At 43.6% G+C, this 23,683-nt stretch overlaps 1 protein-coding gene across 4 annotated transcripts in view; it reads left to right on the top strand.

Annotated features, from left to right (window-relative positions):
• Window positions 1-23,683, top strand: part of atrn (attractin) — a 414,604-nt gene that overhangs the window by 250,226 nt on the left and 140,695 nt on the right. For all 4 annotated transcript variants that reach the window (XM_073042130.1, XM_073042131.1, XM_073042132.1 and 1 more), the window contains exons 22-24: window positions 5,724-5,818; window positions 11,161-11,239; window positions 12,742-12,899. In XM_073042130.1, the coding sequence (XP_072898231.1) occupies window positions 5,724-5,818; window positions 11,161-11,239; window positions 12,742-12,899 (332 nt within the window). The remainder of the gene's footprint in view (window positions 1-5,723; window positions 5,819-11,160; window positions 11,240-12,741; window positions 12,900-23,683) is intronic.

Genomic DNA, 23,683 nt, shown 5'->3' on the forward strand with positions numbered 1-23,683 from the left:
GGCGGGCTACAGCGGCGGGCTTCTGCGCCCCACCGCTGGTGGTAGAAGCACCATTGTTCGTTGGTCTCCTCTCCCCTGCCTCTGGGGTTAGCAGGCTCTGCGGCTAGGCCTGGTCTGGTTTGCTGCTGGGAGCGTGGCCTGGTGATCTGTGCGACAGACGCCCCACTCTCCTTCTTGGCTTTCCACAGCACGTCTGCCCGAGCCGCCACCTTCCGGGGGTCGCTGAAATCAGCGTCCAACAGCAGCAGGCGTATATCCTCAGGCAGCTGCTCCAGGAATGCCTGCTCGAACATGAGGCAGGGCTTGTGACCTCTGGCCAGGGACAGCATCTCGTTCATCAAAGCCGACGGTGGCCTGTCCCCCAAATCATCCAGGTGCAGTAAGCGGGCAGCTCGCTCGCGCCATGAGAGTCCGAAAGTCCTTATTTGCAAGGCTTTGAATTCTGTGTATTTGCCGTCTGCTGGGGGCGATTGTATAAACTCCTCAAACTGGGTGGCTGTCTCCTGGTCGAGGGAGCTCACAACGTAGTAGTAACCTGTGGCATCCGAGGTTATCTGCCAAATGTGGAATTGGGCTTCTGCTTGCTGGAACCATAGGTGAGGTCACAGCGTCCAGAAGCTTGGCAGTTTTAACAAAACTGCATGAACAGATGCAGCGTCGTTCATCTCCGGTCCAAATATCGTTTGGGCCGTTGGGGTCACCAATTGTAGCGGTGTGCTACACGCAGCGCTACAGTAACGACATGGAGTCAGTGAGCTGCAGTTACAAAAGAGGTTTATTCAAACTTCGCAGCCTCGCTTTAAAGCCTTCCTGATCCCGCCCTCCCCGTGCGGGAATGCTGTAGGGGGCGCGTATTCACAGTCCCGTCCCGCGCGCGGGCTTTTCCCCTTGCTGGTGAAGCAGGCTTGGCGCCCTCTTTGGGACCTGCCTCAATGCCGGCGCGCGCTGCTTTGTGAGCCGGTTCGAGTGCGCTGGGAAGTGGGTCGCCACAGTATTGAGTACAGGAGCTGGAGTGTTGAAGTTGTATAAGACGTTAATGAGGCATAATTTGGAGTATTTTCTGTAGGTTTAGTCACCTCCCAACAGGAGAGATGTAAGTTAAAGTTGTAAGAATACAGAGAAAATTTATAAAGTTATTTCCAGCACTGGAGGACCTGAGTTATGAGGAAAGATTGAATAGGTTAGAACTTTATTCACTAAAAGAAGAAGATTGAGGGGAGGTTGGATAGAGGTATACAAAATTATGCATGGTTTAGATAGGGTAAATGAAAACAAGCTTTTTCCACTGAGGTTGAGTGAGATTATAACTTAGAAGTCATGGGTTAAGGGTGAAAGGTGAAATGTTTAAGGGATATGTGAGGGGAAACTTCTTCATTTAGAGGGGAGTGTGGGTGCAGAATGAGCTGCCAGTGCAAATATTGGATGCAGTTTCAATTTCAACATTTAAGCAAAGTTTGGATAGATACATGGATGGTAGGAATATGGAGGGCTATTGTCCGGGTGTAGGTGGATGGGACGAGACATTTTAAATGGTTCAGCGTGGACTGGAAGAGCTATAGGGCCTGCTCCTGTGCTGTAGTTTTCTATGACTCTATGACTACATTATTACAATAATTAGCACTTGAGTTCCTGGCCTGACACAGATTACAGAGATATAAGAGAGGGTGTAGATCCTGGAATCTGGAACAACAAAAGTCATACTACTGGAGGAATTGAGTGAGTCGAGCAACATCTGTGCGGCAAGTGTAATTGTCAATTGAATAATCATTGAGGAATATTATTGAGGAGTGTCACTCGTTAGCAATGTTAGTCTTTCCAGAGTGTTAAATTAGGCAGATGGGATGTTTAGCTGGATTCCTTTATCCTGTTTGGCTGAGATTTGATCGAGTTGTGACATTGTTTGAAGTTGCTTTCACTGAGTGGCATGCATTTGATTTTACACTACATTTTCATAAATTGTCCTTCAGTACCAATTGATCGTGGCCAGAGAGTACTGGATGGATGCACCGAGCAATGAGATAGCAGTATGTGGCAGTAAATGATTCTACTTACAACAATTGCCTACAGGAGTTTAAAAAACAAATGGAATGCAGGTAGCCAGAGTTTGTGAATTTTCAGTAATATTGGCTTTTTTGAGGGCATCGTATTTGCCAAATGATGATACTGTTGAGTGAGATTCTCTTGCTGCGAGTTTTGGCTATGAAATCACATGTTCAAACACACCAATCAGCCTGCAGAGCAGCAAGGAACATAAGCAGTAGCAGTGAGATCACTATGATGTTCACCGTAGGGGTTGTCAGTGGATTCTCTTAATGGAGAATACCAGTGTGTGACTTTGTTTAACATGAGGAGGTTTATGCATGGCCAGCCCTTTACAGTCCTTGACATGTTGTGGTCAGGGTCCAGTGGCATGGAATGCAAGATAACGGCAGCTTTCCTCTGCCTTCACTGCTATTGAGATGTGTCATCATCTTCCGCCAGCTCCACTATTGAGGTCTTGGTTGGATAGCTCTTTGTATGGAACCTCCCATGACCTTACCATCACTGGTGTTCCAAACAGGAGGTAAGTACTAATCTTCAGACGGCATCACTCTCTGGATGTCAGGAATTCACCAGCCTCTTCACCATGACAAAGTGATGATCCTTGGAGAAGGATAAGACAGTACTAGGTGAAGTCTGGAGTTTCTTCTGTGGTTTTCTGGGAAGACTCCTGGAATTCTGACCTAAGCAATGGACTTAAGTAGCATAGCCTTAAAGAGGGTGAATGTCAGCGTTTGGCGGCAGTCTTTGAAGAGAGGGAGCACCTGATAGTATATATAGCAGCTTCTTTGTCCATGCCATGATATTACTAAACCCCTTGCCATCACTCAAGTCTCATCATGTATGAAGCACCAGTAGCATTATAATGTTTACTTTTTAACTTGTAAATGCAATTATTATTTGTTAATTTATTTATCATAATATTACTTTGTGCTGTGTGTGAGTTATATGTACTTTGTCCAGAGGAAAATTGTTTTATTTGGTGACATGCATGTGAATGGTTGAATAAATTTGAATATAAACTTGATAGAGATAGGAGGGGTGCAGCAATGTGAGCTGGCTGAGGAACTGTGAAGGAAAGAAAGAAAGTAGAAAAGCAAGGATGCTGAAGGAGAGATGAAACAAAAAGGGGTGCAGTACTGATGGAGGTTAAGAAAATGGTAAACTAGTTTATTGTCACGGTTACTGAGGTATAGCGAAAAACTTGACTTGTATACCGTTCGTACAAATCCGTTTCGTTACTTCAGTGCATTGAGGTAGTACAAGGTAAAACAATAACAAAATGCAGAATAAAGTGTTACAGATACAGAAAGTGCCATACAGGTAGACAGTATGGTGCAAGTTCATCAGGATGTAGATGAATTTGATCTACATCAAGTCAGATCGTGAGGTCAAGATTCAATCTTACCATACACAGGAACCCTTTAATAGTCTTATAACAGCAGGATAAAAGTTGCCCTTGAACCTGGTGGCATGTGCTTTCAGACTTTTGTATTGTTGTATCGATACAAGATATTAAGAGGAACAGATAGTGTGGACAGCCAGCACCTCTTCCCCAGGGCACCACTGCTCAATGCAAGAGGACATGGCTTTAAGGTAAGAGGAGGAAAGTTCAAGGGGGATATTAGAGGAAGGTTTTTTTACTCAGAGAGTGGTTGGTGCATGGAATGCACTGCCTGAGTCAGTGGTGGAGGCAGATACACTAGTGAAACTTAAAGAGACTACTAGACAGGTATATGGAGGAACTTAAGGTGGAGGGTTATATAGGAGGCAGGGTTTAAGGGTTGGCACAACATTGTGGGCCGAATGGCCTGTACTGTGCTGTATTGTTCTTTGTTTTGCCTCATGGAAGAGGGCAGAAGGGAGAAAGTATGAGGTAGGTGGGATCTTTGATCATGCTGCTGCTTTACTGAGGAGCATTGAGTAGGGCTGAGAGTGGGGCGTTGTGGGGCATTGTTGGGCTTAGTGGGGTTACTGACTATTGTTACGTATCCCGTAACTGGATCACTTACCAGCAAAGATAGAGAGGTCCGCTGAAGTCTGATGGTACCATTTTTAAACATTTTTATTTATAAAGGGGCACAAAAATAAGGTTAATACAAACATTCAGATAACATACCTCGTCAATACTCAATCTAAAGCGCAGATATAGTAATAATCAATAAGAAATAAGCTCTATCGTTGTCTAGGGGTAATGTATATATTGTCCGATGTATATCTAAAAGTCTCTTGCGGTCACTGCAGTTCCACCAGCTGCCGTCTTTTGGGGTGTCGCGGTGGTGCACTTTGTTGGAGAGAAAGAGATAGAGATTGAATGGGACAGTTACCCAGCGGGTTTTTCCAACCTTTATGAGTTCGATCCGTCGGAGTCTCGTTGGGGAATGGCTGCTCACTTGTGGCCTCTCCTGTAGCTAAGCCGTTCTTCCGTGGTGAGGTCGCCAATCCCAGGCAAGGAAAAGACGCACACGAACCCCCCCACCGGCTGTCGCTATTAAACGCTGTCACAGGATTTCTAGTGTGTCTTCTGGTGCGTCTGGGGGGCCGTCTGTACAACCCCTCTTTTATCTGAACTCACGGGGTCTCAGATGTCAATCAGGTTGGGATGATGAAATCTCTCTCCGTCTCTCCACCCACGTTGCCCTGAGGGTATACACGTAGTACAGTTCCCAATTCACAAAAGTGTCTCCACGAGACAATGACCACAGTCGCCAGCTTTTGCCTCGCTGAAACGAGGGACACCGCACGTATCTTTCTCTTCTCTTGGGTCATTGACCCCCCCCTTCACTAGGGCTCTTGCGATTCTCACAAAGGAGGGGGCTGGGGTCATAACACTATGAGAGCAGAAGAGTGTTTGGACAAGATTATGTGTGGCTGTAGATTATGTGAGTCAGTGCAGAGGAGGGCTTGGATTGTCTTGGTCCATGGCAAGGTGGTCCTTGCTGTCAAGTTCAGGCAATTGCTGGCATGCAGTGGGCACACCATGTTAGAATGTCAACTTCCAGTCCTCAGAAATGCAGTGGAATCAAGTCATTCTGGATTCAGTGGAACTGCCTAAGAAGAAACATGGCCTGGAGCACCATGGGAATCCTGAGCTTTCTTATGATAAATGTCTTTGTTTCCCTTGACATAGTGACATTGATATATTCTAATTTAAGATGTCCATTCAAAGTGGACTTGATCTGTATAAAGCCTCTGGCATCAAGAGTGATGATCTGATGCTGATTTAGTCTAGCAGCTGTTACTCAAAGACGAGGATTGTTTAAGGTTCACATAATTGTTATTGAATTTGATGATTAGAATGAAAATCATGTTTATTATCACTAAGAAATGTTGTGAAGTTTGTTGAATTGTGGCAGCAGTACGGTGCAATACATGAAAGATTGCTTTTTTGTTGTTTATGCGGTAACATCAATACATATGTGGCATAGGCTGAAGCAATGCTTGAAATTGTTCTAAATGCTGATTTCTTTGTAACGAATACATTGGTTAACAGTCAAGTTAAAATTTGGGAGGTCTGGCAATATAACATTTTATTTAAATAATTCTATGAAAAATGATTAATTGTATTTTAACTGATGTGATAAATCCTAATTAATGAAATCTTATTTATTGAATGTTTCTGCTCTTTTGTAGTAGAATCCAGCATTTCAATGTCTCACTTTAATTTCAAAATTTCCTTTCAGACACTCTGCTGATTGACTATCAGTTCACCTTCAGTCTCTCTCAAGAGGATGATCGTTACTACACAGCCATTAACTTTGTAGCCACCCCTGAGGAAGTAAGTATATCCTAAGTATACCCAGTGATTGACTTGAGTAAGACCTAAATCTAGTGCACTGTTTTGTTTGGAAATGATTTCCAGACTGGCCTATTTCTTGCTGAAAAATTCACAGGGTGCATAATCACGTTGAGCACTAATAGCTACATGTTTGATTGTTGAGGTGAGAGATCCTGTGGGGTTGAAGAAATGTGCATGTAATCATTGGACTAGTAAAGGAAATAGAAAATGAAGACAATTAATTTAAGGATCAACTTTATTCGTCATATATATTTACATACATTATATATTTGCTGTGATGGCATGACATGTAACAAAATTCACTATTCAACAATTATAAACAATAAAGAATTATATCAAAATAAGTTAGAGGTTAAAATATAGATATGGAGTAAAATGTGCATATATACATAAAAACAACATGTGTTTGCCTGTAAACAGCAATAAAATAAGGTGGTTTAAAGTGTTTACAGTGCAGTGACTGAGGTAACAGATACAAGGGCAGGGGATCTTGTTAGTCTCCTCTCTCACTGTGTGACAACTGTGTGACACCTCTCTGTCGTTTTATTAGGGAGAGAGAGAGCCTGTGGTATGTCAAATTGTCCGGTGAACGTTTCTGTTGTACTGCAGATAGTAGTCTTTTTTGGGGGCTTTGCTATTGGCTGCTTGTTGGGTGGAAGGTGCTGATGCTTTTTCGCTGAAATAAATGGGCGGAGGGGGAGGGTCGTTGCTCTGCTGCTGCTTGTGCATGGTAGGGGGCGAGTAGGGGGCTGTAGAGTTCTAATGTTCTTACTGTTACTCATTCTTTGGGAATTCTTCTGTTTCCATGATGTCTGCAAAGAACAAGAATTTCAGGTTGTATACATTCTCTGATTTTAATGCAATATTGAACTAGGATTATTTGGCTATGGCTTTTCTATATCTGTCTGCTTCAAATATTATGGCTGTCCTCAATTAAACTATATTGAATCTTCATAACTTTGACATTTTGAATTAGGATCTTTTGTGATGTCAGTTTAAATTTATGATCTTTTTGTTGTGTTTTCTCTTCTTGCAATTATAGAATTATAGTCCCAGAAATAACCCTCCAATATAAAAAATATAGCCCATATTTTGCTGTTGTGGGCCTACAGTCATTCACTATTTTCCTCATACCCCTGTCCCAGACTAATTTTGTGTTAAAGCTAGATGGAGGTCTGTTTTGCTTATCTGAAGTGTTGTGGAACTCAGCAATAGAAACAAAGCATTACTTGAGACATCCCAGTGCCAAACCTACCCCAGCCCGCTTTAAGAATGGAGGGGTATGGGCATTGTGTCGGCAGAATGAATTCATTTAATTTGGTATTAAATTAGTTTGGCACACAACATCTTGGGCACTAGTGCCCGTTTCTGGACTCCTCTATTCTGTGTTCTAAGTGTTCTAAAGTCAACCTGAGCTGCTGAAGTAAAGTAGAAAATGCTGGAGCTACTTGGCAGCTTAGACAGAATGTGTGAAGAGAGAAACTATCCAGGGGTCAAAGCCTCATTGATGCACCATTTCAGTTCATTCTTAGAGTTATAAGGATGTACAGCACTCCTGATTTCCCACCCATAATTTGTTCTTAATCCCTTTGTTTTTGTGTGAGGATTTGACTATTATCGCTGGAGCAGCAAATAAGGCAAGAGTTCCTGGTGGCCACCCATTCCAATTCAATTTCCCTTTCCCATTCCAATATGTAGCTCTACAGCCTCCTCTACTACTCCACTGATACCAAACTCAGGTTGGACGAGCAGCACCTCCTATTCTGTTTCTATAGCTTCCGAACTGATAACATGAACATTTATTTCTCTAACTTCTGGTAATTTCTCACCCCTCACCCTTCTTTCTTTTTCCATTCTCTATTCTGGCACCTCTGTTGTCCCTTCTCTTCTCACCTACCCATCACCTCCCTCTGGTGGCATCCTCCTTCCCTTTCTTTCATGGTCCACTGTCTCCTCTCCCATCAGATTCCTCCTTCAGCCTTTTCCTTCTTCTCTTTTACCTTCCAGCTTCTTACTTCATCCCCCCATCTCACCCACCCATGTTTCCACTCATCTTGCTTTACCTATCACCAGCCAGCTTATACTCCTTCTGCTCCTCTCCCCCCCCCACACCGTATTCTGGCTTCTTCACCCTTCTTTTGCAGTCCTCAATAGGGATTGCCATCAATAGGGATGGGAGAAGTACTGGAGGATTAGAGAGTTGCAAATATTGTCCCCTTGTTCAAGAAAGGGAGTAGAGATAACCCGGGAAATCATCGACCAGTGAGTCTGACTTCAGTGGTGGGTGAGTTGTTGGAGACGATCCTGAGAGGCAGGATTTATGAGCATTTGGAGAGACATAATCTGAATAGGGATAGGCATGGGTTTCTCAAGGGCAGGTCATGCCTTACTAGCCTGATTGAATTCTTTGAGGAAGTAACAAGACACTTTGAAGGTGGAGCAGTGGATATAATGTATATGGATTTCAGTGAGGCATTTGATAAGGTTCCAGGGAGACCTTGCTTTGTGGATCCAAATTGGCCTGTCCACAGAAGGCAAAGGGTGGTTGTAGATGGTTCGTATTCTGCATGGAAGTCGGTGACCAGCGATGTTCCAAAGGAATCTGTTCTGGGACCCCTCCTCTTTGTGATTTTTTTATATATGGCCTGGTTGAAGAAGCAAAAGGGTGGGATAGTAAGTTTGCTGATGACCAGAGCTTGGGGGTATTGTGGATAGTCTGGAGGGTTGTCAGAGGTTACAATGGGACATTGATAGGATGCAGAATTGGGCTGAGAAGTGGCAGATGGACCTCAACCCAGATAAGTGTGAAGTGGTTCATTCTGGTAGGATTTTGAAAATGGAATACCATATTAATGGTAAGACTCTTGGCAGTGTGGAGGATCTGAGAAATCTTGGGGTTTGTGTTCATAGGACACTCAAAGCTGCTGCGCAGGTTGACTCTGTGGTTAAGAAGGCATACGGTGCATTGGCCTTCATCAGCTGTGGGATTGGGTTCAAGGGCCATGAGGTAATATTACAGCTATATAAAACCTTCGTAAGACCCCACTTGGAATACTGTATTCAGTTCTTGTCACCTCACTATAGGAAGGATGTGGATACTATAGAGAGAATGCAGAGGAAATTTACAGGGATGTTGCCTGGATTGGAGGATGTGCTGTATGAGAATAGGTTGAGTGAACTTGGCCTTTTCTTCTTGGGGCTTTGGAGGCTGAGCGATGACCTGATAGAGGTGTATAAGATGATGAGGAGCATTGATCGTGTGGATAGCCAGAGACATTTTCCCCAAGGCTGAAATGGCTAACACGAGGAGGCATATTTGTAAGGTGCTAGGAAATAGGTACTGAGGGGAAATCAGGGTTAAGTCTTTCACACAGAGAGTGGTGGGTTTGTGGAATCCACTGCTGGCAGTGGTAGTGGAAGTCGATATAATAGGGTCTTTTAAGAGCTTCTTAGATAGTTAAAAGGAGTTTAGAAAAATAAAGGGCTATGCACTAGGGAAATTCTAGTGAGTTTCTAGAGTAGGTTACATGGTCAGTACAACATTGTGGACTGAAGGGCTTGTACTGTGCTGTAGATTTCTATGTTCCTGATGAAAAGTCTCAGACTTAAATGTCGACCGTTTATTCCTCTCCATCGATGCTGTTTGACCTGCTGTGTTCCTCCACCGTTTTATTTGTGTTGCTATTAGCCCTGGATTATTATTTTCTTTCCTGATGCATGTTTTTCATCTCTACAAGTGGTGTTCTAAATCTCCCCATTTTTAAGGCTGATTTGAGAGGAATCTTAAACAAGCTAACCTTATTTCAAGCAAAGCAGCAGAAGAATATGCTTTCTGTATATGGAAAAGTTGGGGAAGGGGAAAATATTAAGAAGAAAATTTCTGATCTTGCTGGCTGTACAGTGATAGCAGATCAGAGATAATGTTGAATGAGTAGTGGATTTTGTTTAGCTTTAGTTCTTCAGTTTTTAAAGTTGAATAGCTTGATTTATATCCATGGAGATGATCATTCCGCCGGTTTATATTTGAGGGTGAAGAAAATCTGTAAACTTGAGCCATGTCCCAGAGCTTTGTCCCAGTCCATTTATGAAAATTAAAGTAGTTATCAACCAATAATTTATGCACTCTTTGAGATTGCTTAAATTTTAAAATATTTCACCCAATCTCTACTGCAACCAAATGATTTCACACAGAATTTATAGTGTTATACCTACTTAATTATAATTATGGGATTTTCAAAGCCAGGTTAAGTCGAAGGTAGGTTAATAGATGAAAAGAGCAAAGTGAGATGCACTGTCCCTGACTTGGCACACAGTAAAAGAGTGGAGAAGGAGTGCATTCGTACTCTTATTTCAATGAATTTCCACTCGTGACTGGACTATTTGAGCAGCAGACTGGCAGAGTAGAGTGAGATGTATGCTGCCAGTTTTCTTGTCAGTAAAGTTTAAAACTGCATATTTGAATAGCTCACAAATCCTGAGCTTTTTGGCATTACCAGTAATATCCACATCAGTACATTGCTATCTCAAAAATTCATTGCTATTGTTTACCAGTGACTCTACGTTTATCTAACTCTTCAGTACTTTGTTTCTTCTGTTTGTCCTTTCATAGTTATCTGTATGTAGTTCCCTCCCACATTCCCAAAGGTGTACAGGTTAGGGTTAGTGGGCATGCTGTTTTGGCACTGGATGCATGGTGATACTTGCAGGTTGTCACCAGCACATCTTCAGATTGTGGGAGTCATTGACGTAAAAGATGCATTTCGGTGTACATGTAACACATAATCTTATTTTCGTTCATGAAGTGGATATTTCTGGTGAAGGTCCATCTCAGGTGAGAATGAGTCAGCTTCTTGATTTGATTATTTTGTGGAGATTGACCATGGGTGAGAATTTCAGGATTTTGTTTTTGGGAAAACCATAGAGATCCATATCATGATATTGTAAAATTGTGAGCAAGTTCATGCACTTATGAATGTTGGCAGAGGTGATTGGTCCCTTTTGTTCAAGTTGTCTTTTGTTTCGTACAACTTCAGAGCTTTTTTGCATTTTTCCACAAGTCCAGATCTTTCTCCATGTGTCCTTGTTTTCTGAGGAATTAAAATTTGATGTTACCAGTGCAATCATCGGGCAAGACATAATCACAAAATTGAACTGCAGAATTTGCTTAGACCCAAGGTGATTTATAGACAGCAGTGATTTCAGACCTGGGTTGAAAGAATAGATCTGTAGCAACCTCAGCCATCTTATATTGTAGTAATAAAGCTAATCTTTATCTTTATATTCTGTAGAAATGTTATTTATTTTGCAATTGTCTTTTGCAGCAAAACCGCGACCTGGATATGTTTATCAACGCATCAAAAAATTTCAACCTGAACATAACGTGGTCAAGTAGTTTCATGGGTAAGTTTGATGGTAATGGCAACTACATTAATAAAGTAAGGTTTTGTTGTCTTTTTGTTTCAATATTTGCTGAAGCTGAAAATGAATATAATGGACATGTTTATATCATTCTTTGGCTACTGCTTGATGAATAGAATGAGGAAAAAGATAATCTTTCCAGCATTAACTACCAAGTGGTGGGACAATATTTTCTGCTTTGGAATTATCAGTAAGATCAGATGGCTTTACCATCTTGGAAGAAGTGTTTCATTATATGACTTATTAACTTTGATTCACGACTTATGAAATTAAACTAATTCTATAGTTTTGCCATAGCTGTGGGTGAAGCACATTCATCAGATTGACTCCAGGGCTTAAATGGTTGTATGAGGACAATTTGCTGAATCAAATGTATTTTCACTGACTTACTGTAGATGAAGTGAAATTTGCTGTTTTGCAGCCCCAGAACATTGCAAAGGCATAAAATTGCTATAAATTATAAAAATAAATAACTCGTGTTTAAATAAAATAACAAGATAGTGTTAATGGGCCGTTCAGAAATCCGATAGTGAGAGGAAGAAGTTGTTTCTGAAAATAAATTGGTTTCTGTTTCTAGAGTATAGATGCTTGAGCAATCTGAGCTTGAGAAGTAGCTTCATTTATTAGAAACAAAGAAACAATGTTTTCTTGTTGAAGGGAATTGATAATTATAAAATTAATATGTAGGTATTTCAGATTGAAACTGAGAAATGTAGATTATTTGCAGCGCAATAGGGAAATAAAAGATTGGTTTGAGGGGATACAGAACTGTTAGTTTAAACTGTGATTTTTTTTGAATATAAGACTTATTGCTATTTATCACAGGAATTGCAGGGCTATAAATTCGGTTGAGGTATTTAGAAATGATCTGGAATTATAGGAGAATTGGCTAGGGGAAGTCATTGGCAAAATTCGAATCTTAAGAAATGGGGAAAAAAGTGGCAAGAAGGTGTGAATTGCTTGTTTTTGTTTGATAATTTGCAGCATGTCCTATACCTCTGATAACAGCAATCAGGATTTAAGAGTGCATTGGAGAATGGAAGGGTAAATTGGAGTGGAATAGGACTGAAGGGAAGGGTGGTAATGTAAAATTAAATTATTTTGTATACCAAATCAGAAATCCAAAGAACAGGCTTTGATTTTAAAATTTGTAGTGACCCAGAATACATGGTTATTAATGAGCTTGAATTATTTCCAATTGTAGCTACAGAAAATCAAGTGAAGGAACAGTGATGAGGATGAATTTCTTTAAAGAGTAGTAAATCAAGGGATGTGTATAGTGTTGACATTTTGCTCCAGAAATGACAAAAGCTTTGTGTTTTTATTTTGCTTTCATTTTGCTCATTTTTCTTGAAGTCTCATGCATGAATACTTAATGACTGAGTTTTTTTAATGTTCTCCTTTGCTGTTTCTTACCTTTTCATATGAATTATAACTTGTTTTAAATGGTTATTTAGACTTGAATTCTTTTTGCTCTATATCAGCAGGCACACCGCCAGGAGAAGAAATACCGATTGTTTCAAAGACTAACATCAAGGAATACAAAGATAGTTTCTCCAATGAGAAGTTTGACTTCCGCAACAACCCGAATATAACGTTCTTCGTGTATGTAAACAACTTCACCTGGCCGATTAAGATACAGGTTAGCCTTGTGTTAATTAAAACGAATGCTAAAAAATTTAGTTATAGCCTTTGGATATAGAAGTTATTAAAACCTGTCATCTTTACTGGATCAGTCGCCTAGGGGCGACTTGAGTAGCAGCAGAACTCTCAGTGGATGCGATTAAATATTCTCGTTTCAGCCTGATACAGCTAAAAAGCACAACTGCTTCCAAGGTCTGTACTGTCAACAAAGATGTCTTAATGCATTTAAATGAAGTATTGCTCCTTAAAACTGACAGAAACAATGCTGACTCGGGACAGATTTGTCCTTTGTAGGATTCCACGCAGGAAATGTGGCTGCAGGTCGGGGATACAAGTGTGTTTAGGGGAATGGGATTTTAAATTCCCAATACCAACTACCTTGCTGGCAAACGTGCAGTCTCTGTTGAATAAAATCGCTGATCTCAGGGCTAAGGTGCTGAATCAGAGGCGCATTAGGATCACGTGTGTCCTTTGTTTCACGGAATCCTGGTTAACCCCTCCCATACTGGATGCAACAATTCAGATCAATGGGTCTACTATACACCATCAGGATAGATCTATAGAATCTCTCAAAGGCAGAGGTGGAGGAGTATGTCTCATGATCAACTCCTCTTGGTGCATGATTATATCAGTACTGTCCTAATTCTGCTCACCAGACCTAGAATATCTAGCAGTTAAGTGTCGTCCTTTTTACCTACCATGTGAGATTTCCGGGATCATTGTGGAAGTAGTATACATTCCACCTCGGGCCAATGTTAATGATGATCTGAGCAATTGGATCAACATACAAGAAACAGCACATCCTAATGCCTTCACCATCGTTTTAACCAGGGCAATCTGAAAAAAATTACTAAGCAATTACCATCAGCAGATCACTAGAGGAAACAACACACTGGACCAGTGTTACACCACCATCAAGAATGCCTACTGTGCTATTCCACACCCTCACTTTGGGAAGTCTGATCACCTAGTTGTACTTCTACTCCCTGAGTATAGGCAGAGACTGAAGACTGCAGCACCATTAGTGAGGACAAAGAAGGTTTGGACAAGGGGAGCACAGGAGTGCCTACAGGACTGCTTTCAATCGATGGACTGGACTGTATTCAGGGATTCATCTTCGAACCTGGATGAGTATGCTGCAGTTGTTACTGACTTTATTAAAACCTGTGTGGATAAGTGTGTGCCTACAAAGACGTTGAACATTCCCAAACCAAAAGCCGTGGATGAACCAGGAGGCACATTGTCTGCTAAAGGCTAGCTCTGTGGCATTCAAGTCTGGTGACCCAGGTCTGTACCAGAAAACCATGTATGACTTGCAGAGGGCTATTTCAAGGCCAAAGAGACAATTTCGAACAAAGTTGGAGGCGACATCAGACGTACAACAACTGTGGCAGGGTTTACAAGACATTACTTCCTACAAAGCGAAGCCCAATATCATGAATGGCAGCGATGCTTCACTACCAGATGAACTCAATGCCTTCTATGCTCGCTTTGAAAGGGAGAATATAACTACAGTTGTGAAGATCCCTGCTGCACCTGATGACCCTGTGATCTCTTTCTCAGAGGCTGATGTTAGGCTGTCTTTAAAGAGAGTGAACCCTCGCAAGGCAGAAAGTCACGACGGAATACCAGGTAAGGCTTTGAAAACCTGTGCCAGCCAACTGGCAGGAATACTGAAGGGCATTTTCAACCTCTCACAACTGTGGGTGGAAGTTTCCACTTGCTTCAAAAAGGCAACAATTATACCAGTGCCTAAGAAGAGGCCTCATTGCCTAGTAGCACTCATATCTATAGTGATGAAATGTTTTGAGAGGTTGGTCATGACTGGACTGAATTCTTGCCTCTGCAAGGACCCAGATCCATTGCAATTTTTCCTTTCGCTACATTAGATCAACAGCAGATGCAATCTCAGTGGCTCTTCACACGGCCTTAGATCTTCTGGATAATACAAACACTTAAGTCCGGATGCAGTTCATCAACTATAGCATTTAATACCATCATTTCCACAATCCTGATTGAGAAGTTGCAGAACCTGGGCTTCTGTATCTCCTTCTGCAATTGGATCCTCTACTTCCTAACTGGAAGACCACAATCTGCAGATTGGTGATAACATCTCCTCCTCGCTGACGATCAACACTGGTGCAGCACAGGGGTGTGTGCTCAGCCCACTGTTCTACTCTCTCTCTCTACCCATAACTGTGTGACTAGGCATAGCTCAAATACCATCTATAGATTTGCTGATAATGTAACCATTGTTGGTAGAGAGAGCATACAAGAGTGAGATATGCTAACTGGGAGAGTGGTGTTGCAGCAACAACCTGGCACTCGGTGTCAGTAAGACGAATGAACTGATTGTGGACTATAGGAAGGGTAAGACGAAGGAATGCATACCAATCCTCATAAAGGGATCAGAAGTTAAGAGAGTGAGCAGTTTCAAGTTCCTGGGTGTCAGGATCTGTGAGGACCTAACCAAAGGCAAGACGGTGACTATTCTTCATTGGGAGTTTGAAGAGATTTGGTATGTCAACGAATGTACTCAAAAACTTGTATAGATGTACTGCGGAGAGCATTCTGACAGGCTGCATCACTCTCTGGTATGGGGCGGTGTGCTATTGCATAGGACAGAAAGAAGCTGCAGAGGGTTGTAAATTTAGTCGGCTGTATCTTGGGTACTAGTCTACAAAGTACCCAGGACATCTTCAAGGAGCAGAAAGGCAGCGTCCATTACTAAGGACTTCCAGCACACTGGACCTGCCCTTTTCTCACTATTACCATCAGGTAGGAGGTACAGAACCCTGAAGGCACACACTCAGCGATTCAGGAACAGTTTCTTCCCCTCTGCCATCCAATTCCTAAATGGACATTGAACCCTAGAACACTACCTCACTTTTTTAATATATATTTGTTTTTTTTTTGCACAATTTTTAATCTATTCAATATACACATACTGTATTTGATTTACTTATTATTATTTTCCTTCTGTATTATGTATTGCAAACATTAACGTTAACAAATTTTACGACACATGCTGGTGGTGATAAACCTGATTCTGATTCTGAAATCCCTGTTTCCTCAGCCTGAGGATTACATTATCAGAGTGGCATCATGTATTGATAGTTAGAGAAAACTTAGCATTATATCAGCATTGGATAAGTAACTGGGACTGCTCAACTGTGCATATGTAAGAAACATTAAGGTTTTGAATTTTTGAATTAAAGTTGGCTTTAAATTTTGGAAAATTGAATACATTACATTTTAACAAGCCATTATTAACAGTGTTGAATAGCTGCTAAAGTCTAAACTTTCCCTGTTGTATCCTAATAGCTGTTTTTCCGTGCAGATAACATCAACATGTAAGCTGCACCACAGGGCATTTTCCATTTATCATCTTCCATTGTCTTTACTAATTTGACGTCAGTTTCAGATCACTAACTGATTAAATTGTGGCTAATTACCTTACCAGACAAAGCAGTCCACAAATTTCATTAAAATGGGCTTTATGAAGTCAGTGTTGATAAAACGTAGATTGGGGAAAATAGATTTTAAGGTAAGAAGGTTGATAAAGAATGGCAATTTTACTTCATTCTAAACAAGGATATGTGGCTCTAAGTAAGTTTCAAAGTAGAGGCTTTTTTGAGCAGTGCATAAAATGGATGGCTCTGGCAGTGTGGCTACTGTGTGGTTGCGGTGATGTTTTTGAGTAGTTAGTGCTGATGCTTTGACTTGAGATGATACAGCAAGGAGCCTTTACCATTACCATTAAGGTAAGATCTTTCACTTTCCTCTGAATTCTTGGTGGTTGAGAGATGGCAGTTGAGTGCTTCTATAGGATATGCGAGATGAAGGGACATTTGCAGCATCTCTGGTGTTGGTGTCTGTGACTGACTGCAGCAAGCAGCTGGAGCTGCAATTGGACTCACTCAGGAGCTTTTCTAAGCTCAGATACAGGTAGCTGGATGACCTCTAGAGAGATGGAGCGGGTAGAGAGTCCGTGCAAGATTCCCTAGTGGCCATTCCCCTCAGTAACAAGCATCACGTTTTGGCTACTGTTGAGCAGGATGGCCTTTCAAAGGAGCTCAGCAGCAGCTAGGTCTGTGGCATGTTGACCAACTCTGATGCACAGCAAGGGAAGCTCGAGGCAAGGAGAGCAGCAGTGATAGAAGATTTGGTAGTCTGTGAGGTGGCAGGAGATTTGGTGGCCTCAGTCAAGGCTTCAGGTTAGTTCATTGCCTTGTGGGTGCTAGGAGCAAGCATGCTTCCGAATAGTCACAGAACATTTTCAAAGAGACGAGTAAGCTAGAGGTTATTATGTACATTACTACCAATGAAATTGGTAGAAAGAGGAAAGAGAAACTTAGTCCTCGAAAGTACGATGTGAGTAGACGGTGTGGTGAAGAATCCATTTGTTATCCTGGTCTCTTTTCGTCAGAGTATTGAGTACAAAAGTAGGGTTGTCATGCTACAACTGTACAGGTGTCCCCCGTTTTTCGAACATTTGCTTTACGTCAGCTCGCTGTTACGAAAGACCTACATTAGTTACCTGTTTTCGCTAACAGAAGGTGTTTTCACTGTTACGAAAAAAGGCAGTGCACGCCGAACAGCCAAGCTCCTCCCCCGGAACTGCATTCTAGCCGGCGTTGTTTAAACACGTGCCTGTGAGCATCTGTGCTTTATGTCGATTTAGTTTGTGCATCCGTTAGCAAGATGAGTTCTAAGGTATTGGAAAAGCCTAAAGGAGCTTGTAAGGGTGTTACACTTAGCGTAAAACTAGACATAATTAAGTGTTTCGATCGTGGTTAATGAAGTAAGGACATTGTCCGTGTGTTGAACCATTCGCATTATTTATGCGCAGAGAGAAGGAATCTTGAAAGCTGCCAATGTTACTGTTGGTTCTGCTCATAGCAAAGTGGTCTCTCTTAGTCAGCATCCAATAATGGATAAAATGGGAAGTCTATTGCTTGAGTGGATTGATGGGTGTACAAGGCGTGGTGTTCCATTAAATTATACTTAAGGAGAAATCAGTTAGTCTTTTTAATGTTGTTGTTCGTCCTTCGGAGTCGAAGATGACCACAACTTCTGTCAGGTGGAGGGTTTGTGACTGTGGGTCCGGAGGTGACTGGTGAGGCCAATCCGGGCCCTGATAGCTCGCCCACATGTGGGACACATGAGGGTAGGTGCTGCAGTGGAAGTGGAGGTAGTTCGAGCCTTGCGTTTCCTCTGAGCCTCTGCGGTGCGTCTGATTTCTGCTGCATACGTTCCTTTAGTGGTCCTGCTCCACCAGGTTGGGCGGTCCAGAGCAGGCGATTCCCAGCTACTGGGATTGATGTTGAGGTCTTTGAGGGACACTTTGAGGCAGTCTTTGAAACGTTTCTTCTGCCCTCCAACTGAACATTTGCCCTGGCTCAGCACTTCATACAGCAGCTGTTTTGGTAGTCGACTGTCAGACATCCTGATGACATGGCCAGCCCATCTGGCTTGGGCTTTCTGTAGGAGGGTGTAGACGCTGTGGGTGCTAGCCTGCTCCAGGACCTCCGTGTCTGGGACTTTGTCCTGCCATCGTACGTGGAGAAGTCTGCGGAGGCAGCTCAAGTGGAAGTGGTTGAGCTGTTTAGCGTGTCTGCTGTAGATAGTCCAGGTCTCGCTGGCATAGAGGAGGGTGGTGAGAACCACTGCTCGGTCGATCTTCAGCTTGGTGGTAAGGCTGAGACCTCTCCGCTCCCATACATTCTCACGAAGTCTCCCAAAGGCGGCACTGGCTTTGGCAATTCTGTTGCTGATCTCTGCATCTATGTTCACCGCTCATGATAGAGTACTGCCCAGATAAGTAAAGCTGTCGACTGCCAGTAGCTTCTGCCCCTTTACTGTGATGTGTGGTTCCTGGTAGGGCTTTCCAGGTGCAGGCTGGTACATAACTTCGGTCTTTTTGGTGCTGATTGTAAGTCCAAAGTTGTCACAGGCTCGTGAGAAGCAGTCCATTTCTCGCTGCATCTTCTGCTCTGTGCTGGCGTTGAGGGTGCAATCATCAGCGAATAAGAGGTCTCTGACGACGGTCTCCTTTACCTTTGTAACAGCCTGTAGATGCCGGAGGTTGAACAGCCCACCACCAGTCCTGTATCTGATGTGTATACCATCCTGACAATCGTGGAAGGCATCATTCAGCATAGCAGAGAAGACCATGCTAAAGAGTGTAGGGGCGAGAACGCATCCTTGCTTCACACCGTTCGTCACTGGGAAGGCTTCTGACTCGTCACCATCATCCAAAACTTTCACCATCATGCCATCATGGAACTGCCGAACAATCGTGATGAACCTGCTAGGGCAGCCAAACTTCTCCATTATCTTCCATAAGCCATCTCTGCTGACCGTATCAAATGCCTTGGTCAGATCGACGAAGGTCATAAAGAGGTCGCTGTGCTGCTCTTGACATTTTTCCTGGAGTTGGCGTGCAGCAAATATCATGCCCACACTGGCTTTCTGGGAGGAGACCTTGCTTAAGGTGTTGGAGAAGGTGATTAAGCAGGACGCGAGCCAAAATCTTCCCAGCTATGGACAGGAGGGAGATGCCTCGGTGATTGTCACAAGACTGGCGGTTGCCTTTCCTCTTGTAGATGTGGACTATGCTGGCATCTTTCAACTGTTGCGGGACCTTTCCTTCATTCCACATAGACTGGAAGAGCTCAGTCAGCTTCTGCATTATGAATGGGCCTCCTGCTTTGTAGACTTCAGCAGGGATTGCAGCTGATCCTGGTGCTTTGCTACAAGAAAGTTGCCTGATGGCTTTTCTGACTTCTTCTTCTGTGGGGAGGTTGTCAAGGTCCCGGTTGATCTCCACCTGAGGTAGGCGAACAATGGCCTCATCATTGATTTCGGCAGGGCGGTTGAGGACCTGGTTGAAGTGTTCAGCCCATCTCTCCAAAATCTGCTTTTTCTCTGTCAGCAGCCAAGTCCCATCTGCACTGAGGAGGGGGGAGGAGCCAGAGGACTGAGGTCCATACATAGCCTTCAAAGCGTCGTAGAAACGCTTGGTGTCGTGACTGTCTGTGTAGCCCTGGATCTCATTGGCCTTATTGCTGAACCAGACATCCTGCATCTCACGGAGTTTCTTCTGCACTTTCCGTCTTGCACCGGCGGAGGCATCTATCTTTGCTTGTGATGTGGGATCGTTCTGGTGCGCTCTGAACAGTTGGTGTTTCTCTGACAACAGTGCCTGTATCTCCTCGTCGTTCTCATCGAACCAGTCTTGATGTCTACGGGTTGCTGGTCCGAGGTGTTTGAGAGCAGTAGAGTAGACTGCATCTCTGCTCTTCAGTGCTGGTGTGGTCATCCTGGGGTGTGTCAAGCAGCCTGCTATCTAGGTCTTCACGAAATTCTTCTGCAACTACGCTGCTCTTCAGCTTGGAGACATTGAGCCTCTTTGCAGTCTTCTGACCTTGGGGTCTTCTCACAGGCAGGATGCGAAGTTTAAACTTGGGCAGTATGAGTCAATGATCCGTCCAGTGGTCGGCACCACACATGGCCTTTGTCACTCTCACGTCTTGCCAGTCCCTCTTTCTGGTGATGACATAGTCGATCAGATGCCAGTGCCTAGAGCGTGGATGCATCCAAGATGTCTTGTTACGGGTAGGGAGGCAGAATAGGGTGTTGGTGATGACAAGGTCATGCGTAGCGCATGTCTTGAGGAGCAGCAGGCCATTGCTGTTACACTTGCCAAAACCATGTCTTCCAAGAATCTCTTCCCAGGTCTGGTAATCTGTCCCCACTCTGACGTTAAAAGTCCCCGAGGACAATAAGCTTCTCTGACTGTGGGACTGCTGCTATGAGGGCGTCAAGTTCTTCATAAGAACTTATCTTTGATGTCATCTGGGTTGGTCATCGTTGGGGCATATGCACTGATCAGCGTTGCACTCCTCTTATTGCCAAGTGGGAGCCGAAGCGTCATCAGGCGATTGTTGATGCCCTCTGGAAGCTTGGCAAGTTTATGAGCAAGGTGGGATCGGATGGCAAATCCAACGCCAGCCTCTCGTCGTTCAGTGCTGCTGCGACCGCTCCAGAAGAAGGTGTACCCACCACCATGTTCTGTAAGCTGGCCCTTGTCTGCTAGGTGTGTTTCGCTGCGTGCTGCAATGTCCACGTTATAGCGGGCTAGTTCTTTGGCGACCAGTGCTGTTCTTCTTTCTGGTCTGACAGCCTTGGTGATGTCAAGCAGAGTTCGCACGTTCCACGTGCTAAGGTTGAGCACCTTCACTTTCATCTTCTTTGTAGTTCGACCGCTGAGTGGGATCCCCACCAGCCGCAGTGTGCTGGCCAGGGTAAGATGAAGCAGGCTATGTTTGAGGCACCTTTTCTAGCTCCTTCCATGGAGGCGAGCAGAGCGATTCCTAAAGAGGACTGCTCAGACACCCGGGGGCTGCCGAACTCCACTGCTGCTTCATTCCAGCGGAGAATGACCCAATGCCCTGGGCCGCCTGTGTGCAGGTTTGTGACTACAGCTTCCAGTGTATCCACACCTGCTGCTTTGCCACTCGCCCATCGCCTCAGGACGTGAAGTTTTTTAGCGGAATGGGTTTGACTTGCGCTTGACTTGGATTAAAGTGAGGGAGAGTTGCACAAATCGTCAGCCTCTCTTGTCCCGACCTATCTGTATCCAGTTGCAAGACGGAGTCGAGATGGCCGGAGATAAGTCGGGATGCAGTGGATGGCCTGCAGTGTCCTACGTGTCTCACTGTGCCCTGATTGCGCTCCACAATGCTTTGCTGGGTCCGCCTTTCTACTCGCTGGACCGCCAAGTGGTGGTTTCCTCCGCGTAGTCCGCCGAATTCAGTCTTCGCATGCGTAGGTAGACAAGCCCTAACTCACCGAGGGTTTGAGGCCCATCGGCTACCCTCACCAGGTTTTGCTGGCCATTCGAAGCCGTTGCCCGGGGTGTGGCCACTGTTGCATGCAAACAGCTACGAGAAACCACTGGTGAGACCTGAGTGTCAGGTGAGGACCAATGCAGATGAAGTACTCCGAAGAGTACGATGTGTTCCCCGTCAGAGGTACTACCTCTTCTTGACACCCCATACACCCCGTCTTTTTAATAAGCTGAAATTGAAAGCACTGGACGATGGTGATGAAAGAGTTGCGAAAATGGAATTTAAAGGCAGTCATGGGTGGTTTGATTGGTTTCTGAGGCGAGGGCAGCTTCATAGATTAATGTTTACTGGAGAGAGTGCTTCGGCTGATACTGAAGCTGCCGAAAAGTTCCCAGAAGAACTGAAGAAAATAATTACAGAAGGTGGTTATTCATATAAGCTAGTGTTTAACTGTGATGAAACTGCAATATATTGGAAAAAATTGCAGAGCAAGACATTTATTTCGATAGAAGAAAAGCAGACTAAGGGGCACAAGGCATCGAAGGACAGGTTTACCCTAATGCCTATTATTAATGCCACTGGTGATGCTGTCCTTAAGCCTCTGCTAGTATACCATTCGGAAAATCCGAGGGCACTTAAAGGCGTTGATAAGAAAACACTTCCCGTTGTGTTCCGTTCACATTCAAGTGGTTGGAATACCCAAGTGCTTTTTTCTGAGTACGAGTGGATACGTTAGTCCTTTTGTTGAAAAATACTGTAGAGAAAATAACCTCGATAATAACTGTCTTGTGATTGTCGATAATTGTGCAGCTCATCCACCTGGCATTACTGAGTATGGCAGTAACATTTGTGTTGTGTTCTTACTGCGGAATACAACATCGTTGCTGCAGCTGTGTGACCAAGGCCTAATAGTCACAATTAAGGCTTACTATACGCAAAATGTGATGCGTTTTATTGTAAGTACCATTGACAGAGAGGAACTCCGAAGCATCTTTATGAGAGATCTGGAAAGAGTACAATATTAAACTGGCAATCGCCAACATTGGAGATGCTCTCGATAGACTAACAGTCTCGATGAGAAATGGCGTTTGGAGGAAACTATGTCCTGAAGCAGTGAACGATTTTAAAGGCTTCGAACCATCAACAATAAATATGGCAATAGTGAGTTTGGCTAAGGAGGCTGGGTTTGTGGAAGTTGACGAAGATGACATTAAAGAGGTTTTGGCATCCCATGACCAAGAACTGACAAATGAAGAGCTGATGCAATTGCAAAGGAAAGGATAACAATCAAAACTGAACGCAGTAGCGAACGGCCTGAAAGTGAAGTCGTCCAGGAACAGAACGTGAAGCAATTGCATGAGATTTTCGTTGCAATTAACAACGCTGCAATGATTGCAGAAAAGTATGACTTTAATTTCGAAAGGGTATGTAGGTTTAGGGCATCTTTGCAGGATGGTTTGAGTGCTTACAAAGAAGTGTACGATAGAAAAATGCACGAGGCTAAGCAGTCAAGCATACTGTCGTTTTTCAAGCCTTCCACATCAGCCACAGCAGACGACGAAACTCGACCTTCGACATCGAGGCAGGCAGACATAGAAGAAGGTGACCTGCCTGCCCTGATGGAAACAGACGATGATGAGATGACACCCCAGTGTCCCACCACCCCAACTTCTGACGACTCAGCCTAACACACCATCATCAGTCTGCTCACTGTCTTCCCGATTCCAGTAAGTAAAACTACACTGTGCATACATTATTTCTTCTTTATATAGGCTGTATATTTTATGTGTTATTTAGTATGATTTCTTATTTGGTTTCATTTGGCAGCTTCATAGATTAAAGGTTACTGGAGAGTGCTTCGGCTGAGAGTGCTGCCGAGTGCGCTTGCGCCAAATATTTCTGCCAAGAGCGCATGCGTGAGATTTTC

The sequence above is a fragment of the Hemitrygon akajei genome, chromosome 4 (genome assembly GCF_048418815.1).
Source record: "Hemitrygon akajei chromosome 4, sHemAka1.3, whole genome shotgun sequence".
Lineage (NCBI taxonomy): Eukaryota > Metazoa > Chordata > Chondrichthyes > Myliobatiformes > Dasyatidae > Hemitrygon > Hemitrygon akajei.